General features: G+C 39.6%; 1 protein-coding gene across 1 annotated transcript in view; it reads right to left on the bottom strand.

The window, feature by feature from the left end:
* Positions 1 to 19,506, bottom strand: part of ITGA2 (integrin subunit alpha 2) — a 69,744-nt gene that overhangs the window by 9,934 nt on the left and 40,304 nt on the right. The window contains exons 12-27 of the mRNA XM_064438731.1: positions 18,627 to 18,772; positions 17,774 to 17,917; positions 15,439 to 15,642; positions 14,508 to 14,644; positions 12,903 to 13,042; positions 11,729 to 11,880; positions 10,549 to 10,659; positions 9,876 to 9,958; positions 8,917 to 9,058; positions 7,167 to 7,259; positions 6,048 to 6,124; positions 5,866 to 5,949; positions 3,002 to 3,104; positions 2,066 to 2,176; positions 1,439 to 1,543; positions 1,005 to 1,118 (exon numbers count right to left, since the gene is read on the bottom strand). Coding sequence (XP_064294801.1) covers positions 1,005 to 1,118; positions 1,439 to 1,543; positions 2,066 to 2,176; positions 3,002 to 3,104; positions 5,866 to 5,949; positions 6,048 to 6,124; positions 7,167 to 7,259; positions 8,917 to 9,058; positions 9,876 to 9,958; positions 10,549 to 10,659; positions 11,729 to 11,880; positions 12,903 to 13,042; positions 14,508 to 14,644; positions 15,439 to 15,642; positions 17,774 to 17,917; positions 18,627 to 18,772 — 1,946 coding nt within the window. The remainder of the gene's footprint in view (positions 1 to 1,004; positions 1,119 to 1,438; positions 1,544 to 2,065; positions 2,177 to 3,001; positions 3,105 to 5,865; positions 5,950 to 6,047; positions 6,125 to 7,166; positions 7,260 to 8,916; positions 9,059 to 9,875; positions 9,959 to 10,548; positions 10,660 to 11,728; positions 11,881 to 12,902; positions 13,043 to 14,507; positions 14,645 to 15,438; positions 15,643 to 17,773; positions 17,918 to 18,626; positions 18,773 to 19,506) is intronic.

Genomic DNA, 19,506 nt, shown 5'->3' with positions numbered 1-19,506 from the left:
GTTATTTCCACTCACTCTCTTGTGAGGGTAGCAACCTTTTGTTCACGTCTCCAGCTTCTGCTTACCTGACAGCACTAACAAGTGGTCTTGACTCAGATGATTTGAAAAATACAAACTTTGAAGACAGACAGGTGCTTTCCTTCACACACTTGTATATTACATTATCAAACCTGACCTTTTCCTTTTAAAAGCTGAATGCTAAAGCTGGCAACAGCCCTACTGCTAAATGTCAATACCTGCCATAAGACTTGCCAGACAAACTAAGGAGACTGCGTCATATTCCTGACACTAGGCAAACCCAGAACTCCAAGACAGTTTGGTTGGTTGCCTAGCTAAGAAGCAAACATGGTCTCATTTCAAAAGTCTGGTAATTCATGATGAGTTACATCCTGGAGGACATGTGGTGATTTAAAATGGGAAAGTCAAAATACTATTGAAGGATATTTTTAAGCATCCTGTAGGTCTTTAAGCAAGGACTGTGTTCTTGACACCAACTATAATAAAAACAAAAAAATTAATTAAAAAAATTTCCACACTTCCTCTAACAAATATTACTGGCAGCACTAACAGGCTTTTGATATTTTGATGTGACTTAAAATGATCACTATGTAGGCTGTGGTGTTCAAAAGCTAAAAGCAACATTATTTTCCAGGCTATGATGACGCTGTACTCTGCTGTCCTATGTTGAGTTTTGTGGAAACCATAGTTCCCCTCAAATGAATTTCACAGATGCACAAAATGTTTTTTTGAGCTGTGAAGATTGCATTTTCACAGCATTTTCTTAGGTTTTGTGCTGGACTAAAGGTTATCATCTCCATTTTGCAGCCTCACTACTTACTTTACTTTTAGATTCAAGTTTTCAACCTGAAAAAGCAAACACAACAATGTAAAGTATAGGAAGGTCTTTCTGGATTGGAAGGTCTCTTCACTGAACTTTGAAAAATACCAAGAGTTAGGAATTATTTGAGTATTAGATCCTTCTTGAAGATACAGCTGATACTCACAGCAGCAAAGGTTCCGTTCCAGATTCGGGTGGACACGTTCACAAAGTACTCTCCCTTCAGTATAGCATCTTCCAGTTTGCATGTGATGGTACTGCACTTCACATTCTTACAGTTCTTCCAGGGGAAACAGCAAGGACAGGCGAAAGCATACATTAAAAATACACTTTAATAAATGTTCTTTTAACATCCAGATTTTTTGCCCTTGCCTTTGCCATTCTATGCATACAAATTAAGTGCTTGCAGGCTGTGAAAAACATGCACCTTCTGTCGAAGGCAGATGCAGCAGGTGTGAGGACATCCATGGGCTGCACTCTTGCACTGTGAATGAGGAATGCCGCTCCCACCACAGCTGTCCCCACAGATACAGCAGTGGGCTTGTAAGGATCAACTCTGCATCCCTGTCCTGTGGTACTCCAGCCCTGAGTCTTACTCACCAGTTCTTTGGAAGCTCTGAAGTTCTCTTTTGTGAAAGATGAAGAATAAGGTATTTTCCCTATTTGCAGTGGATTTATCTGAGCTTGACAAGTAACACCTCTGGCCTAGGAAAGATGGCAGGAATGAAATTGGATGACATTGTACTCAGGATTTTATACTTACCATAATAATATATCTTTTGGGATGAGATGGTGGCTGTGAAAGACTTGATTGTGAATTATATAGCACTGGATACTTTAGGAAGCCAAGAAACTGTATGTGGTTTTGGTCAGAATTAAATGGCTTTTGTGGTAATTTTTTTCCCCCTAGGTTGACCAGAAGGGTTTGTCCCTATCTAAAAATTCCATTTTTAGTATAACCTTCCCAGGAACTTGGAGAAGGACCTAGGTGAAGAGATTGTGAGTCATATGAAAAGTCAGCTGTGGACTGTAAAGATAATCCACATCTGCCAAGTAATAGACTAGCGTACTGCTGACATCATGGTCCTCCCCTTCTGTTTATGAGGAAGGGACAGGAGAAAGGGCATAGATTCTCTGAATCTCAGCCACGCTATGAGGGAAATAATTGATGTTTATGGTACTGATTAAACTCCAAAACACAGCAGTTTATGTAATTCAGGTCTTCACCTGATCTGTGGTGACTGCAGTTAGGTACATCAGTAGATTGTCTTTGCTGGTCCGTTCTGGAAGATAGATTTTTACAGATGCCATCTTTACTGGCATACTTCCTGTTGTTACCTGCAAAGCAAATAACTCACAATTAATTCAGGTAGCTATATGCCTAAGCTATTTGATATAGCAAGAAAATTAGAAATCATGGATGACTATGGAAGAACTGGACTCCTTTTGCATTAATGTTTTTTGTACTAAAACACTTTACTAGGGTAGTAATTACATTATTCCAATAGTAAAGCAGAAAGTGTACTGTATAGCTTCAGGTCCCTGTCTGTTTCCTTAGCGAAGCTGGTGTTAACAGTATAAAATGTGTTGAAAAACAGATATTCTGCCACAGCCAATAGGCCTGTTATTTAGTCCTTTAGAGTAGTAGTTACAGGAATGTAAATGGAACATAATTTAAGTTTCTTCCACGTTGCATATTTGGATCTAAGTTTTTCTGAATTATGTAATAAATGCTGTGATCTGGCTAGTTTTTGCATCTGGTTTGAGTGCTTAACCCTTGCTAAACTTCAAGTTTCAAAGTCCAAGCCTGCAGAGACTTGTTTTCCTTTATCAGGTCAGCAGAAGACAAATACGCTTTGTGAAAAAACAGTTGAAGTTGGCCTAAAGTTAAGCATTAACCATCTTCTAAATACGTAAACAGTGCAGGACCAATCCCTCCCCCCATACTACTTGTGCAGTAAGTGCAAATTTCATCCTTAACCTCATGAAGACTGTAAGCATTTACCCCCCAGCTATTTGCAATTTTTTTCTTATTTGACTGATTCAAAAATATCATAAAATCAAATAGTGAAATCAGGAGTATTTTTTCAGCTATGTTTCAGGACCAGGCTACAGGAGGAGATCAGGCAACTTCTTGAACCAGAACCAGAAACACTTACTAACCTTAACTGAGAAGTTGAACGAGGGGCCAATATCTTCAAAATTATTCACAGTGGAAGGAATGTTATGGCCAGAGTAGACTTCATAGAAGTTGACGTTGGCAAGCCTAGTTAACAACCATAAAACAATACATTTCAATTTGGCAGCTGCTTTAAAAACATATGTTACTGGATGTGCCTTTGTGAAACAGGTCAGAAGTACAGTCAGAGGAAAAATCAGTCACTTGTACTGCTGTTTGAATTTTACAAAGTTAAGAAAATACATGGTGTACTGAAGTCCAGGGCTGCTGTTAACATGTGAAGTTAAGACTCAGCTTCCTGCGCTCCATGGCGTTTCAGTGCCATAATGCAAGTTCTTCTCCTGGGCACAAACTGTGACTTTCAGCCTTGCAGTGGTCTCCGTCCTCAGAAAGGAACCCCTGATGATCCCCCTTGGTACATCTGTAACAGTAAATACTAACAGACTCCAAGGGAGATCCTGGGCCCTAATGCCATAGACCACAGGCAGGTATTTTCCACACTGCCTGGGTGTGGAAACACCACAGCACCCTGCTTGTGTGCGTGGTACATATCGCATAGCCCTCAGTCTCCTCTGGGCCACTTTCTTGAGTATTTATGGGTTTCACAATTCAAAATTTACAAAGAAACAAGGTGATTGCAGCCCACCGCAGCATGAAATTACAGGTGTGTGATGGAGGGACGTGATGTGAGGGCCCATAGATGCTTGAGGGGCTCAGCCAGCTGGGACCATAGTTGAAGACAATGAAAGCATCCCTGTGTAGTGCACTGCATCCATATGCTCCTCTGGTGAACCATTCCAGAACTGTGTTTGCTCTTCATCATTAGCTTTCATTAGGAGGCTAATTTGAGCAGTCAAAAAGCAAGTTGGGGAGCCATTTAAAAAGAAGCAGGGGCTCTTATGGTTCGTGCATCAGCTCTTCCTGTAGGACAAGGTTCATTCTCTTTACCAGTGCCACTTTCCCTGTTTAATACGGGTAACATCTGTATGTACAATCCCAAATAAACGTATGCAGTCTCATAGAGGTGCTTCCTGATCAGTGTGCCACTCCATCCTGCCTCGTGGACCCTTTTTGATCCTCCATACTTCCACCCATAGGCCCTTTCCTTGAAGGGCGTCCTCACAAGGACTCCTATGAAAGCCCACATGATGCATTTTCTGCTTCCTTATTGCTCAGATCTCCAGCCCTTCCAGGATGCATAGTATCAACTTCCTTGTCCTTGCAGGAGTTGCTGCTAAGACTGATTCCCACCTCTTCTCCTGGAAACTCAGATTAGGAGATTTTCCCTAGAAAGTCTTCACTTCAGCAGACAACAGTTTTTTTCCTCAACCCTTGTATTTTAAGAGCTTGTTCCTTAGCTATATTACCTGCCTCAAGAAGGAAATATCTCCAGATAGATACTTTCTAAGTGGAAGAGTGTAAAAAATTAGCTAACTCCAAGGGAAGCATTTAAAATTGTACCTTGTCTTAATGTGTATTTCCTTTAGTTCTTTTAAATTGATTTGTCTCCAAGAATAACTAATCCTCTTCTGCCAGTGGGATCCCTTCATGCCTTGACTTGCATATGACATTGCATCTTCTCATACTCGGGTGATGTACCTGAATTAAAATCCCTGTTTTTCCTTGTAGTTCTTGTAGTTATGCTGATCTTTGAATATTTGTTTCCTGAATTTATTGTTGCTGTGCATTTTTAAGCAGCTTCCTCTTTTTCGAAGTTCTGACATTCTTTGACTAATTACTGTTTATTTTCTAACAGTTTATGTTTACAAATTTTGGAATGCTTCAGGATGCAAAAATGTTTTTTCACCAAGAACTGGTGAACAAGTGCATTACATGTAACTACATGTAGTTTATCATAGAGATTCAGTAACTGAGAAAGATACATGAATCTTTTCTTGGATGACAAGTAAAATATCCTGACTTGATCCAAGAGTCAAACCGGTGTATTTTTGTTTCAGTTCTAAGTTAAGTTAAACTGTAACTGAAATCATTCTTGTTTGGAAAAGTAACAAACTAATGACTGTTTCAGTGCATCCCAAATCACCAGGGATTTTTCTAGGGCTGAAGACAACAGTTTGCAACGATATGAAGACCAGTCTTAAAGAGATTTTTGTCTGCCTCTCTCACCCTGTCCTGCCTTTTCTTACAAACTGCCCTTCCCAGGGTAAAGGACCCCTTTTGCAACAGCCCTGACCTGATTTCCATGGGGAGGGGAAAGGGGTGACACCAGAAGGGAAGGGGTAGGTGTGAGCCAGAATGTCTGGGCACGGAGGGTGCTGCTCCAGGTGCCAATGCAGCTGCAGCAAGAGGGGAATCTGCCATGTGCCACTTCAGGTTGTAGTTCAAATCATTATCTCAAACTGCTAACAAGAGTTTATATTTTTGGTCCAGGTTCAGCAGATATGTCGGTAATTTTTTTTTCTTTTTCCCCCGCTTTGCTAAAAGTTTGAGCTGGGGCATTTTTTCTTTTTCTTGTTCTTTTGTTTAGTTTGATCACTTTAACATTTGAGCCAGAGGCCCAACCTTATTATATAGTATATACTAATTATACTATCAAAACCACAAGCACTGTTTGGTTTTTATACCACTTCCATTCATGTGAGCATCTGTAACAATTCGGCAAAGATAAACATGGATCCATGATTTCTTACTACACATTCGATAATTTTTTAAATGTAAGTTTACTGGAAGAGCGTAAGTTTCTGCTACTGTTGATGAAGTGGGAATTTCTAAATGACTTCCAAAATAAAAACAAAGTTTGACTATATTTCCAGTGGCCTTTCAAGACTGTTACTATATTCAAATGCCTTGGCAAAATGACAGTGACTCTTTACATTATTCAGCGTACCTTGTGAAGTGAATTTCTGCATCATATCGCAAAGGAATTGATAAGCTGATCTTGTTGTCCAATTCTTGCTCTTCCTTACTTTCACTGTTCATCAAAACACATTTAAGTCAGGTGTTACAATATTATTTTATACAAATAAGGTGTTAATACTTAACTTGTTTTCATACAATTATATACTTTACCTCAAAGCATGAAAACTTAGAACTGCCACATTCTGAAGATTTTTCAGGTTAAAATCAAAACTAATATCAAACGATACCTATGGAAGAGACAAGGAATACACAGTAAACGAGTTGATGGTACAACATCCAAAGAACTTCCCAACAGCAACATAATTATTCATATGTGCAACAATCTAGAATTGCCCTCTGTATGTGAATTCTCCACTGATTTCCATGTAATATTTCAGTAATTTCTAATATTCCAGAATTGCTATGTTCTCACTCTCCCCTACAAATTGGAATTGTTAAATAAACATAAGCTATTTGCATTTCTAAATTGTGTATAACTGGCTACAAGGTGCGACAAAACATGTTCAGGATTGCTTCAATTACTTGCTTTTATACATTAGCACTAACATAATCTTTGAATTCACTCTTCTCTTCCATTCATTCCAACAGGTCTGCTTTGACCAACTTTTTATATGTAATTAGTTTTTTGGTTTTTTTGCTCCCCTCACCGTAGAACGTCAAGTTTCTATTCTTTCTAACAAGTTTCTTATTGCTTCAGTTGATTGTGTTAAAGGCTGGAAGCCTACTTCTGTTCTGCCATTGAGAAGTAAGAGATTAAGTTCCATAAAACCAGGGACATCCCAAGATTTATGGTATATATGAGAAAAAGGATATACGATCTATGCTAGGGCTGTGTGGGCCACCCACCTCCTCTCAAAGCAATATTGCTTTCGTGGATAGATGAGATTTACAGAGCGGAAAGGGAGCTGCCTGGGGCTAACACAATAGGAGGGGTTTGATAGGAATCATGCTCAGTTCCCAAGAGGCTATGCATGATGCTATCTGCTTCTGCTCTCAGCCCTCACCCTCCAAGAACTGCAAAGCTACAGTAGCATTTGAAAGCCTTGGGTAGGGACAAATGTGCTTCAAGATCCCTTTTCCCTTTAATCTGGGGAGTCACAAAGGCTTAGCCCTTAGTTTGCTTCTTTTAATGTCTCTGAAACCTGAAGGGAAGTTAACTGTTGCCAAATCTAAGAAATCCTCACCAGCAGTAAATGCAGATTTAGGGGAAAACAACAACAAAAAAGCTTTTAGTTATCATTCAAGGTTATTTAAACACACTAGCCGTACCTGTTGTCCTCTTCTGAAAACAGGATAGCTTATTTGGCAAATAACCGTACTTTGTGCTGTTCCTGTCTGACATGAAACTTCAGTCCCATCACTCTGCAGAGGAAACAGACAGATATTAAGTCATCTTAATATCAGGCTTTGGTAAAGTAGAGAAGAAATTCTCAGTCTGCATCTTCAACAGGACATGTACTATGCTAAGGAGTAATACAAGGAGGCATTAGGGCAGTAATTCCTAGAGATGCAGCAGATTAGTGAGGCATAGTCAGGGCCACGGAAGAGGCAGAAGAAAAGTAGGACAAAGACCAGTCCCGTGTGACTTCTTGTGAGCTGTAATGGTCTTGTTAGAATTTTGTGCTGGGCTTGGAAGAAGGAGTACAGGCTAGTGAATACAGGTCACCTCCAGCATTAACTCCTACAGTGCTTTTTTACAGCATTTTTAGAGTACGCTTCCAGACACATTTACACAACCTGAGAGCTAGTTAAGTACTCTCATTGTAGAGATTAGTGTGCAGAGGGGAACTTTATTGTACTTTTTGTAGGAAAACCTACAATATGTAGGAGTTTATCGGCTATATTGCAGAATATTTAGCATGTCATCATCCTACATCAAAGACAAACTCATAGACCATAGGCAGTTATCATCACTTTGAAAAGAACTTATTAGAAAGTACTGTCTTGTTACAAGCATCCCTAGCAGACATTTACCATTCATGAATTACACTAAAAAAAAAAAACCAAACTCAACCCCAAAACACCCCCCATACATTCTCAGATTATGCATTTCTTCCTACTTTCAAGCAGGCACATTTTTGGTCAAAACCTTCACTTGCAGGCTGAAATACTTCCAAGCAAATGGGCTTTTAAAGCAAAAGAAAAATCCTAGCTCCAGTGTGGTCTTTTGGTATGAGTGGAATGACCAATTTTGCTGCACAACAGGATGGGGAGGTAGAGGGGCACCCTTAGTGCTGTGTGGAGTACTTCTGCCAGTTTGTTGTTCAGGAAAATGCTGCTCTTGGGCAGTGATGAATGCTCCTATCCCTCCTCTCCCTTCAGTATAGGGATTGTTCTGGATTTGACCCCTAGGATTATCATGCACCTCTCCAGTAGTGGCCTGACCACATAAGCCAAGCACTGAAGTCTGGATTTCATCTTTCATGAGTTGTTTGTGAGCAACAGTTCAGATTATAGATTTACTGCATTCCCCAAAATAGTATGTGGAATTCCTTTTTTTTATCTTTTCTAAGACAAAATTCATTAGAAGAAGAGCTTCTGGTATAGCAATCATTTCAATTTGATTAACTGTCTAGCTGGAACACATGGCCTTGGCAGTAACACTATTTCTAGATCCAAAGTCTGTGCTTTAGGGCTGCATCACTGATGCTGCATGCTTGATTTATCAAATACAAATTCCCTGTGGCACAGCAACTGCATTCAGGCATGTTGTTGGGAGTCAAGCAGATGATGTGGGTGCCAAGGCCTTAAGTGAGAAAAAGACGACTGAAATACTGAGGTGAGGTCAAATTCGACAGGTTGCCAACTTTTCTGCTGAGTTGGCAGTGTCTCTCCTTGACCTAAATAAACTGATATGCTGAGGGGAACAATTCTGGTATCCAAGAAAAGAAATTGGGAGAGAAGTTTGCATAAACATTCTTTCCTGGGATATGCCCTTATGGAAAGAAAAAAAATAATTCTCCGAGAACCTGGAAAATCAGTGGCAATAACAGAAATGGTGAGGTTTAGTATCACGTACCGGTAAAGATGATGAAGCAAAAAACAAGTTGTCTGAAAATGTAGCCTGGATTCTGGTGTTATATGCATTTTCCTTTTTATTTCTCAATTTCACATTGAACGTTAGTCTTCTGTTTTTGCTGCTGACAACAAACTGCTGTTTGCTGTTGGAAAATAAAGTCCATTGTTGTAAACATAGGTATTAGATAACCTGTGGATCATGAAAATGTGTTGTCTGTAGCCAACAAAAAATAACAAGCACAACAAGACATTTCCTACCTTCTACACACTTAAACTCTCTGCTTTCTAAACCCTTTGACATAAGAAACTCCACGCTGGTGTTTCTTAAAACCAAAAATTAGTGTCTTCTCAAAGTGCAGGACCTTGATTATGTACGGTCAAAATCACTTTGCTGAACTTTCTAGAGCTCTACCCTGATGGGAAGGTGGGCAGAGAGTGGATGGCAGAACTGGGTGGCAGCTCCAGGAACAGGAAGCCCAGCCCTGTCTCCCTGCATACTGTACATGTATGTGTACATCTGCACGGGGGCTTGGAGTATGTGCTGCCTGAATGGCTGACCTCAGCTCCCCAGTGAGGATCCTGCTCACTTCTCCCCATAGGAGGGACTAAGAGGGCTGCTACAGCCGCTGCTGCTCTGCCAGTGTGCTCCCTTTCCTGACAGCAGCCAGACAGACACAATTCTTCTGAATGCTGTGTCCTCATCCCTAAGGTACCAAAAATTGGATTTGTCTAAGCTGACAAGAGTCCTACTTCTATATCTGTGTTCCTATCATACCTCTTTCTCTTGATTAGTTACTTAAGACAGAAATGCTACTGCTTTTTTTTTTATCCCTGCTATGTCTAAGTAGATAATGAACTAGAAAGGTATTCTCATCTAGAAATTCATCCAAAGCCTACAGACAAACCAGATGGTGAAAACTTAGCATCCAACCCCAGCAATCCCACTGATTTAGCTCTTACCCATCATCTGCCTTCCGCTGAACATTCAGAACAAGGTCACAGATGCAAAGTTCATCTTCACCACAGTCTTTAACAAAAGGAATCTGTGAAAAGAAAAAACATCTGAATGACAGGGCTCAACTTCAAAATTGTCTACAGATACAGGAATGCAAACACCTTTGAGGTGAAGCACATTCTTAGTCTGCAGATAAGAAAATCCTTCTGAAAGGCATTAAAAACTCTGACATATGAACAAGTTAACACTGAGTAACGTTACTACATGTCAACTGATCCATAAGAATGGTGCAGGCAGGTTATTGTTAACCCACAACAAGTGTGATGTAATCAAAGGGGGTTCCATCCCTCTTTCATGTACTCCTTTATTGCAGGACACACTAACCTAAAATATTTCATCTTTGCCATAAACTAGAAGTTCACATCAACAGTGATGTGGCTCAACCAACATGCTTGCTATACCATGGTGTCTGATGAGTGTGTGTGAGCAAGCCCATGCAATACAGACAAAGATATAAATGGAACCAGGGGACACCACCCCAGGTCCCTACTTTCAGTCCAGTGACTTACCTGGAACACCAGTTTTCACTTGCGTGTACCTCTTTGGTGTTTGTGGGGACCACACATTATGGACGTGTGTATAGCCATGCATTTTTCAATAGTACATCTGCATACTTACACTATAGGCCACAGATGCAGGAGAATATATATCAAGGACAGGGCTGGAACCAGGATTTGCAAGGCCAATGTCAATGCGCAAACTAAGTGAATTCACTGCATCAGAAGGTTCCTGTAAAACACATGGTTCAGATGATAGCTGTCAGCACAGCAAACAGGTTAAAACTAGTAATTCTATTGTAAATTGAGAATGCATAGTAAGATCATACTTGCTCTAAACAAGAAGTAACAGTACAAAGCTTCACTTCTTGGTCAAAATAATTTTGTGAGATTGCCTAGTGCGGGGTCCCCTTGCTAAACAGCCTTAAGTGCCATTTCTGTGATAAAACTTGTTTTCCTAGAATTCCTGGAGACTCTACTCATCATACTCACTTCTAGGGCTAAGGAATATGCAGATTCTCTGCAGCTGCAGAAGCTGGCCCTCAAATGCCAGCACTACACAACTTTCATTCTCATCAGGCTGTAGAATTCAAATTGCTATTCTACTCTGCCTTGCCATCACAGACAGCAGCTGGGACTGAGTGATACTAAAACATAATATACTTCATGTCTCCTCTGTTTCTCAGTACTGGATGAATACTCTTCTAGCCCTATGGCTCATGGGCTCCACAATGGCACTAATGTGATCAACAAGTCAAAGATATTTGTATTGCAAAGCAGAGCAGGAAGTCCTCTACCTGACCTAGCGTCATGCAGGGGGCTTAAGGCAACTCTCAGGACTGTGTTTGGTCTTTGGTTCTAGAGAAAGATGGAGACGTGTTTTGTTTTGTTTTTTTTTTTCCTCTCTTAGGTGTACAGCTAGGGCTAGCATGCACCAGAAGTCTGCCTGAAATATTCTTTTAAGAGAAGACATTTGCATGTATGTCTTAGTTCTTACAGAAGAGTCTACTCAGAGGGAAATTAAAATCTACTGAAACTATGGACTGTGGGCTTTGTGTTATGTCAGAGCAGAATTACATAATTAACAACTGCCTCTTCTATCCTAAAAAGCTGTGCTGAACCTGACAGTTATTAGTTTCTTTGAAATCAGAATATTACTAAGTATTTTTCAGTTGCGGGGGATTTCAGAATTGTAAGTCAATGAGTACACCATACATGAAATTCATCTTACAGACATAAAATTCATCAATGTCTTCCTCTGATCATTTTTGTCACGTAAGACTGCTTGTAATTGCACTTACCTGTACAGTGAAGATGTCATGAACACAATTCTCCTCATGACGTACCACAAGATCCCTCTGCATGTACCTTTCATTATTTTCCTTGAACAACCCTCTGGAAGTCACTCTAGAGGACTGGAGATCTGCATCCAATGTTGCATTGTACTTTATAGCTACAAGAAGAATAACAGTACATTTTTTGCTGAGTATGACTGCTCATGATCTCATTACTATGCTCAACATTACAGAGTGACCAGGCTTTCCAAACCACACTAAATATTTTACTTTTTTCATAGCTTGCTAAACACAGAGCAGTCTCAAAATGATAAAATTTTCTCTTGTGTTTTCCAAAACAGTCAAACAGGTTTAAATCCTGACATAAGTTCTCATCCACAGAGAGCACATTAAATGGCAATCAATCCAGTCTCCACTGCAGACATCTGAGCCTGCAGCTTGGGCAAGAAGCCAGTCAGCAGGGCCAGGGTTACGCTAGATAAAGGGGCCTTCCAATCATATCCCTGAACTCAGAGGAGACTAAAAAGAATCTGCATCTTCTCTTCAATCACATAATAATTTCTGTCTTCTCTTCATTTTATGACTAATATGCTGTGGAAGTTCACTGTTATTTTATAACTTAAAATCACGAGTTCCTAAAGGCACTATATATAGCACTGCAGCAGTCCAACTGGTGTTATCCATGAAGTGTACATTTAACTAAATAGCTTCATGAGCGGCCAGCGCTGTTCTCAGAAGTATTTGGTGCTCTTTTGTCCTCTGAAAATAAGAGCTTCTCTGCACTGACATCTGCACTAAGCCTATGGAATTTTTTTTTTCTCCTGAAGAGTGAAGAAAAAGGTCTGAAGAGAGATGAAAAATCTGCAGTGCGTTGTTGAAACCAGCAGGCTGAAAAAAAAAAAATCAGCTTCTCACTAATGACATTTTCTGGGGTTTGTTGAACAGCAAGGATACAGCTCTCCTACATACTGTTAATTCCTCACTTTTCAAAGATTACGGAGCCAGCGATGAAAGTAGGTCTTAAAAACACTTTCTTAAAGCTTAAAAAAACACTTAAGTTTTATACTGACTTTACCTTTCGTAATGTTCAATCTAATATATCTTTAGAATTTCCACTTCACATTTGAATAATGGATGTTTGAAGAAATTAATGTAAGACAAGTCATTGAAATACTCTTACCCACTTGATTATTTCTCTTAGCAGGTCTAAATGTAGCCTGAAAACATATTTTGACAGCTATTTCTGTGTTCTTGTTAAGCAGACTGATTTTCTCAGGTTTAAATGAGGCAGTTACGGACACATTTGCAATGCTTTGTGACCTGAAAAATATTTTAAAGGTTACATGTGATTTTCAAAAGCACTGGGTAATGTAGAAGCTGTTGTCTACTACTATTTGTAAATGTAACATTACACTGGGAACCAAGAAAATCAAACATTTTTTAATGGCACTAGTAAAATTATTTTTCTTGGATATAAGTAAATTTGTTGATGCAATAGCTTTTAGTAATGACAGTAAATTATCATGTCAAATTAATGGATAAACAATGTCCTTATCCTAATGCTCTAATCCTTCCCTTAAGATAAGTGAAAACAAAACCATTGTCCTGTTTTCCCAACAAGTAACCTTCTGCTCCTTTAAGGAAGTTACTGAGCTCCTCTGAAAAGGTGAAGTTAAATTCTTCATTTTAATTAATACTTTTATTTTTCAGAAAGAGAACTTTAATGTAATTAATCAAGATTTTGAAGAACAGTTTCAAAGGAACCCTGCATGTAAAAACAAACACTTTAATCAAAAGTGAAACCCATTAATCAGACCAAATGCCAGAGTGAAATGAGCATCTTTATTAATCAAATCTAAATAAACGCTGGTACTCCAAGAAGCATAATTTTGTTTAATGCAATTCCCACAAGCACCAATTCTGTTGTGGGTCAAAGGTCCACACTGCCCATTCATTTTTAATAATCTTGTTTAATTATGAAATAAGTAGCGATTCAGTGATGTTTTTCTTCTTACAATGGGGAGCCTAAGGCAAGAAGACAGGCGACAGATAGGAAAGCAAGCTGCATTTTAATTTAGCTCCTCAAAGAAGCGGTGGAAAATACACAGGACTTGGAGGCAGAAGATATGGATTCTGTGAAGCCTTTCACAAAATAAAGAAAGTACTCCGATTGCTCTGGCAAAGGCCACATGCCAGAAAACATGGGTTTCTTACCAGAAATAAGTGCTAAGTCTCCTTCACTGCTCTGTCCTTACCCTGCAGGACAACTCCCTCCCCCAGATCAGCCTACCACCAGTAAAGGTCATGCAGGTTGTCTGGGAAGTGGTTTCATCTGTCTCAGGCCCAGCTATCAAAATTATACCGTGGCTATTGAAGTAGAACCTACTGTTACAAATACTCTCAAGCAAGCTGCACTTCTTGCTGCTGCCCCTTCCCTCTGGACATTGTGCCTGCACAGCAGCAGTGGGCAGAGGTGTCTCCTGGCCCTCCCCATCCCTGCCTAGGTCCCTCCTGGCAGTGCCCACCACCCGGCTTTCCCCCATGTGCCCTGGCTTTGGCCCCCACGCTACCTTTTCTTTCAATGGTTTTATGATACGTGCCTAGAAGAGGTTTAGTCTAATGCTGTTTTTCAGCTAGCTATGATAGCAGCATTGAGGCAATAACCATGTTAGCTCTGAACACATGGAACGAAAGAGCATTTTGGTTTGTTTGTTTTGCTGTTTAACTAAATGCTCAACTTGCATCCAAATCATTAAGTGCTTCCTTTCTAAAAGAGTTTACCAACCATAGCAGAACCACATTTCCATCAGCACCAACTGATACATCAGTAATGTCATCGTCATCTAAGTCTCTATGGCCATCTACGGATCTTCCAAAGAATTGGAGCTGGTGTCCAAAAGCAGAATCCGATCCTAAAATTTTCTGGGAAAGAGTTTGACAATGAGTTTGCCACAGAATGGTTAAGTCTGTATATAGCAGCCTAAGCAATGGATTTTCACTGATATTCCCAGTATACATAATATATTGTTTAAACAAAATGCTTTTGTGCATGTTTTCTCAGATGTTTAAGCACTTTTTCCTCCTCTATTGGAGCAGACAATGCACCACGTTTTTCTGTCTTGGGAGTAGATCAACTGAGTGCTGTATGCCAGCTAGTACTTACTGCAAACTTCTTCCATCTCACATTGAGCAACTCAAAGAATGGGAAGCTTAACAGGACTCCTAACAAATACTTTCTGCAACCAGAAAGTCTGCATGGAAGGTGGCATTAAAATTACCATTACATCAGCATACAGGATACGCAAAGATGCTTGAATGTCTTTTCCTTTAATACTACATATCTATAATTTACAGAGCTGGGATTTATCTAGTCTTCATTGCCGTACATCAACCTTAAAAACCTGAATAATAGGTATTAAAAATGTGTAAGAAATCAGCTGACTTCATATGCAGACACCAAAAATTATAATAGGCTCAGATGGAGCATCTTCCAAGTCTCTTTCCTCTATATGCATCAGTTATAAGCATCACAGCATCAACCAGGGCATGCTGACAGCTGCAGTAAGGAGAGGCACAAAACTTGAAATAAGCCATGAGAATAACAGTACTCCCTTAGAGGGATGAAACAGTAGCCAACTTAAGAGAGCAAATTGTTCTGCTTTCCTCTAGTAGATCTAAAGGCACTGAGTATTGCATTATGCAACAAAGTTATTTACCTGAGAATATTTGGTACGTATCGTCTTTTGAAATCCATTGTAAATGTAAATTGCTCCAGAGTTTTGGTTTTCCAGTGGTGCACCTATTACAACATCATTAAAGCCATCCAAATCAACGTCTGCAAGCATTGCAATCGCTGATCCAAAGCGAGCGTTTTCTGACCCCTGTGGACCTTCCAAGAGTTCTTGCTGATCCAAAATTCCCTTTAAAAAAGGAGAAAGAAGAAAAAGCAAAAACACAGCTATCATTGCACCAGATTAGACATAAGAGCAGTATCTACGTGCATTGTTTTTTGTTTCTGTTTTCCAGTACATTCCCCTTGGACTGCTCAACCCTGAATTCCTTCCCCATTGTATTGCCCATTCAGTTTGCGTTATGTCTCAGAGTCTTGGCAAGCATTACACAGCAAAATCAAAGCATGCTATGCAAAGCACTAGCAGCAAATATAACCATATGTATGAAGCTTAAATGCTCTCACTGTCCTCATCTGACTGTTCTGAAAGTTTCACAATACATTGAAAAATACAGTTTCCAGTTTTGGATTACAGGTTTTTATGCAGAGGGAATGGAAATTATGTAACTGGACATAATTCTTTGAAACAGAAATGGAATTTCCTAACTAAACTAATGCAAAAAACATGTGTCCAAATGCTAAACTCCTGACCTCTCCAGTGCCAATGAAAAAAGAAAGATTGGAGATCTTTATAGTTAAATAATCACATTTACACTAGCTTAAATTCAACTCGCTGGCAAATATCGTTCTCATCTTCAATCTCAGTTGTCACACTGTGCTTAAAATTTTGGAAATACCAGCCAGGTTATTTATTAAAAGTGACTAGAAAAGTATTATTTGCACAACATGGACAAGTTGCACAAACCGAGGTTCTTTAAAAAAAAAAAAATCATTCTTTCATTATTCCTAATTTTTAAAGAATTTCAACCCTAACATTTGACTGAGACTAAATGTTCTAAGGATAGTCTTCCAATTTATGCAGTTTTCAAAACATGAAAAAAAAATTCCTTCATTTTTCTGTTCTTCCACATTTCATGTCTAACTCCACAGTCCCAAAGACCAATGTCAGTTGCCAGCAGTACCACTTACAGCACCTCTGTCTACCTTGAAATTGCCTTAGGTTACAGTTTCCTGTTGCTCCAGGGTGATCTGATTGAGCTGCCACAGAAGAGGAGGGTCCTTCCTTTCTATTTATTTGATCACAATTTATCTACTAAAAAGGCCATGTTCTGTTTTCTCTGATGGATAGCAGGTATTAATTTACTTTGCATATCCAGACATCCAATGATTGATTGAGAGGCTATTCAAAAGTGCCAGAGGCTCAGGACTGTTAATTACTATAAATATTCTGAAAACACCTACTACAGGTCTGAATAAAAACAGTCAGTCAAGCATCAGACAAATAACATAGCTTCACTGAACAAAGGAGATAACGTAAGTAATAGCAACCATCCAGCATGAAAGTCTATGAAACAATGCAGAAAACTGGCAGAAGAACATTTATTAGAACTGTTTTGTGAATACTGTTAAGTGTTGAAAAGGTTTGCCAAAATCAAATGGCAAACAATTCATTAGCAAAAGCCTCAAGCTAAGTTTTTCAGAGAAATGGTCAACCTGGTGTTGTATTTGTGCACAGTGCCTGGCATAGCACCTCAAACCAGGACCAGGGAGCCTCCTAGAGCAGCAGGTCCCTGGTCACTGACAGTGCTTAGCTACTAGGTTTCTTATTGACTCCATTTTGGTCTGTTCCAGCTGGCTTATTCCCAGACTACACGCACAAGCAATTCTGGGGAAAGTTTGCAGCTGCTCCTGAAAAGCAGAATGGGCGAGATCACACTGGGAAGGGCTCCATATGCAGTCCTCTAACCAGGCAGGCTTGGTGCCATTTACCCCTGCCCTTATGCCACACCCTGGGAAAAGCACATGCTCCATTTCTTGTTACAAAAACACCACTTGCAATATTTCTAACACTTTGAAAAATATACTTTAAACAGTGACTTAGAGGCCCTGAAGAGATCCAGGGCCAAAGGCATACGTGTGGCCAGTCTGCTTCAAAAGAAGCTAGCCCTAAGCACTGCTGGCTTGAGTGAGTCTGCCACACCAATTGGCCATGGGGCCAGGGACTGCTCCTGTGACCACTCTCTGATTTAACAGAGCAGACACTACCGCTAAGTAGTATTGCAGTTTGGATTGCTTTTTCCTTGGTAAAACTGCAGTCCAGGGAGCAACAGTAAATCCTTCCAGCTACAAATGAAAATATCAGTACTTATGGATGGAGAGGCAGGAAGCTGACTCCAGCTTTGCTACAGTGTCATTCTTACCTTTGTGATGGAAAACATATATACTCTCCCTTCCTCTTTCTTCAGGTCATTCATAAACATCGGTGCACCCACAAGCAGCACATCTGTCACTGAATCCCTGTTAATGTCCACTGAACACACCACACTGCCAAAGTAGGAGCCAATCTGAAATCAGTAGTAAGTGAGTCATGTTTTATGTGGATTTTGCAGTGCATAATGTTTTAGCACCCAGCTCAGAAAACTTACACCCAGAAATAGTCCAATACTAATGAATGAAACTTCCCATTGGAATGAAATTACTATATAACATACTCCAGTGTTTGAAGAATCATATCCTTACCATGTGTCCACTATTCTTCCCAGTAGCTGCTGCTGTGGCTTTACCACTCAGCAATAAGAATGCCAACAGAATAAGCTATGGGAGCTATATTTTTTAATATTAAACTGTGCACATGAAACTACCCAATCCCTGATTTACTCTCAGATTTGTTACAGACAAAATCAAACCCATCTAAATTCACTGCTCTTTTCCAAATAAAGAAGAGAATGAGCTTCCAAACCTCTATTTTAACATCATCTACTTCACAATTTCTCAGGCAGAGTGGAGCTCACTGAGTCTCTCCCAATTAAAAGTGCTGACACATTAAGTAGCTTTGTATATTGTCTTCTACCACTAATTGGACGACTTCCTAAAACACTGTTTAAGAGTTACAGTTAACTTCATTGAAATAGTCTAGTGGCAGAGGAAAGTTCAAATGCATTCTAAATGCATTGCAAGAAAGAGGAATTTTCAAAAGAAATGCACTGCACTTTACTGCTGTGTCAATGAAAACAGATGCCTGCAAAATGTGCGTTCATGACCAAATATACTTGCCTGCTCGCCTTTCTGGGACTGCACAATTGTGATATTACCATTGCTGTCAACATCATAAACCACTACTCTGCCAGTGTAGTTGGATCTTGGTGCACCAGCAACAAAATAGACAGAGCTCTGAGTTGAGAGAGCAGCAACAGAATAACCTGGGGAGAGAAGCCAACATTTAACACGTGTGAGAGACCATTAACTACAAGTCATCAGTTGCTTATCCATTTATCCATAAAGGCACAGAGGATGAGTCAATCTGGTATGTTAGTCGCAGAGAATGATGCTTCCAGGTGGGAAGTTAAGTTGTTACATATGGATAAAATTTACAATAGTCTTCTGGAGAGAAGAATGACACACAGATCAAGTTGAAGCAGGTTTGAGAATAGCACTGACAATAGTTTAGCCTATTCGATAAAGTGTAAACCACAAAAATGTCATGCTTGTGAAGGGAATAGGAAAAAGAGTGCAAAGAGTATGCTCGGAATGAAGAAATAAAGAAAAACACGAGATGAACATTTGGGCCGGCCTTCCAACTGGGTAGGAACACCTAGCTTCTGCAAAGCTTGCAGTACATTTTCCCACAGCTCCCCAAACCACAGCTGAGTGCTTTGGCTGAATAGAACAGGCGATATTAATAGCTTGTCAGCTGAAGGGCTTAGGTTGATTGAACTTGTTTGAACATTTTAATCCTCATTCCCATTATACTAACATTATTTGCTTTCAGGCAATATCTTTTAATACCTGCAAATATTTTAAACATGTATTAGCACTATAAATCTAGCATTAGTACATATTTTACATTTCTGTGGTTTAATTACAGCAAATTTATTTTAACAGAAGAAAACAAAATCATCCTTTATAAAGACTATAGCTAAATTGAATAACAAAA

Source organism: Phalacrocorax carbo, chromosome Z (genome assembly GCF_963921805.1).
Source record: "Phalacrocorax carbo chromosome Z, bPhaCar2.1, whole genome shotgun sequence".
Classification (NCBI taxonomy): Eukaryota; Metazoa; Chordata; class Aves; order Suliformes; family Phalacrocoracidae; genus Phalacrocorax; species Phalacrocorax carbo.
This window is presented reverse-complemented; position numbering and strand designations above follow the sequence as displayed.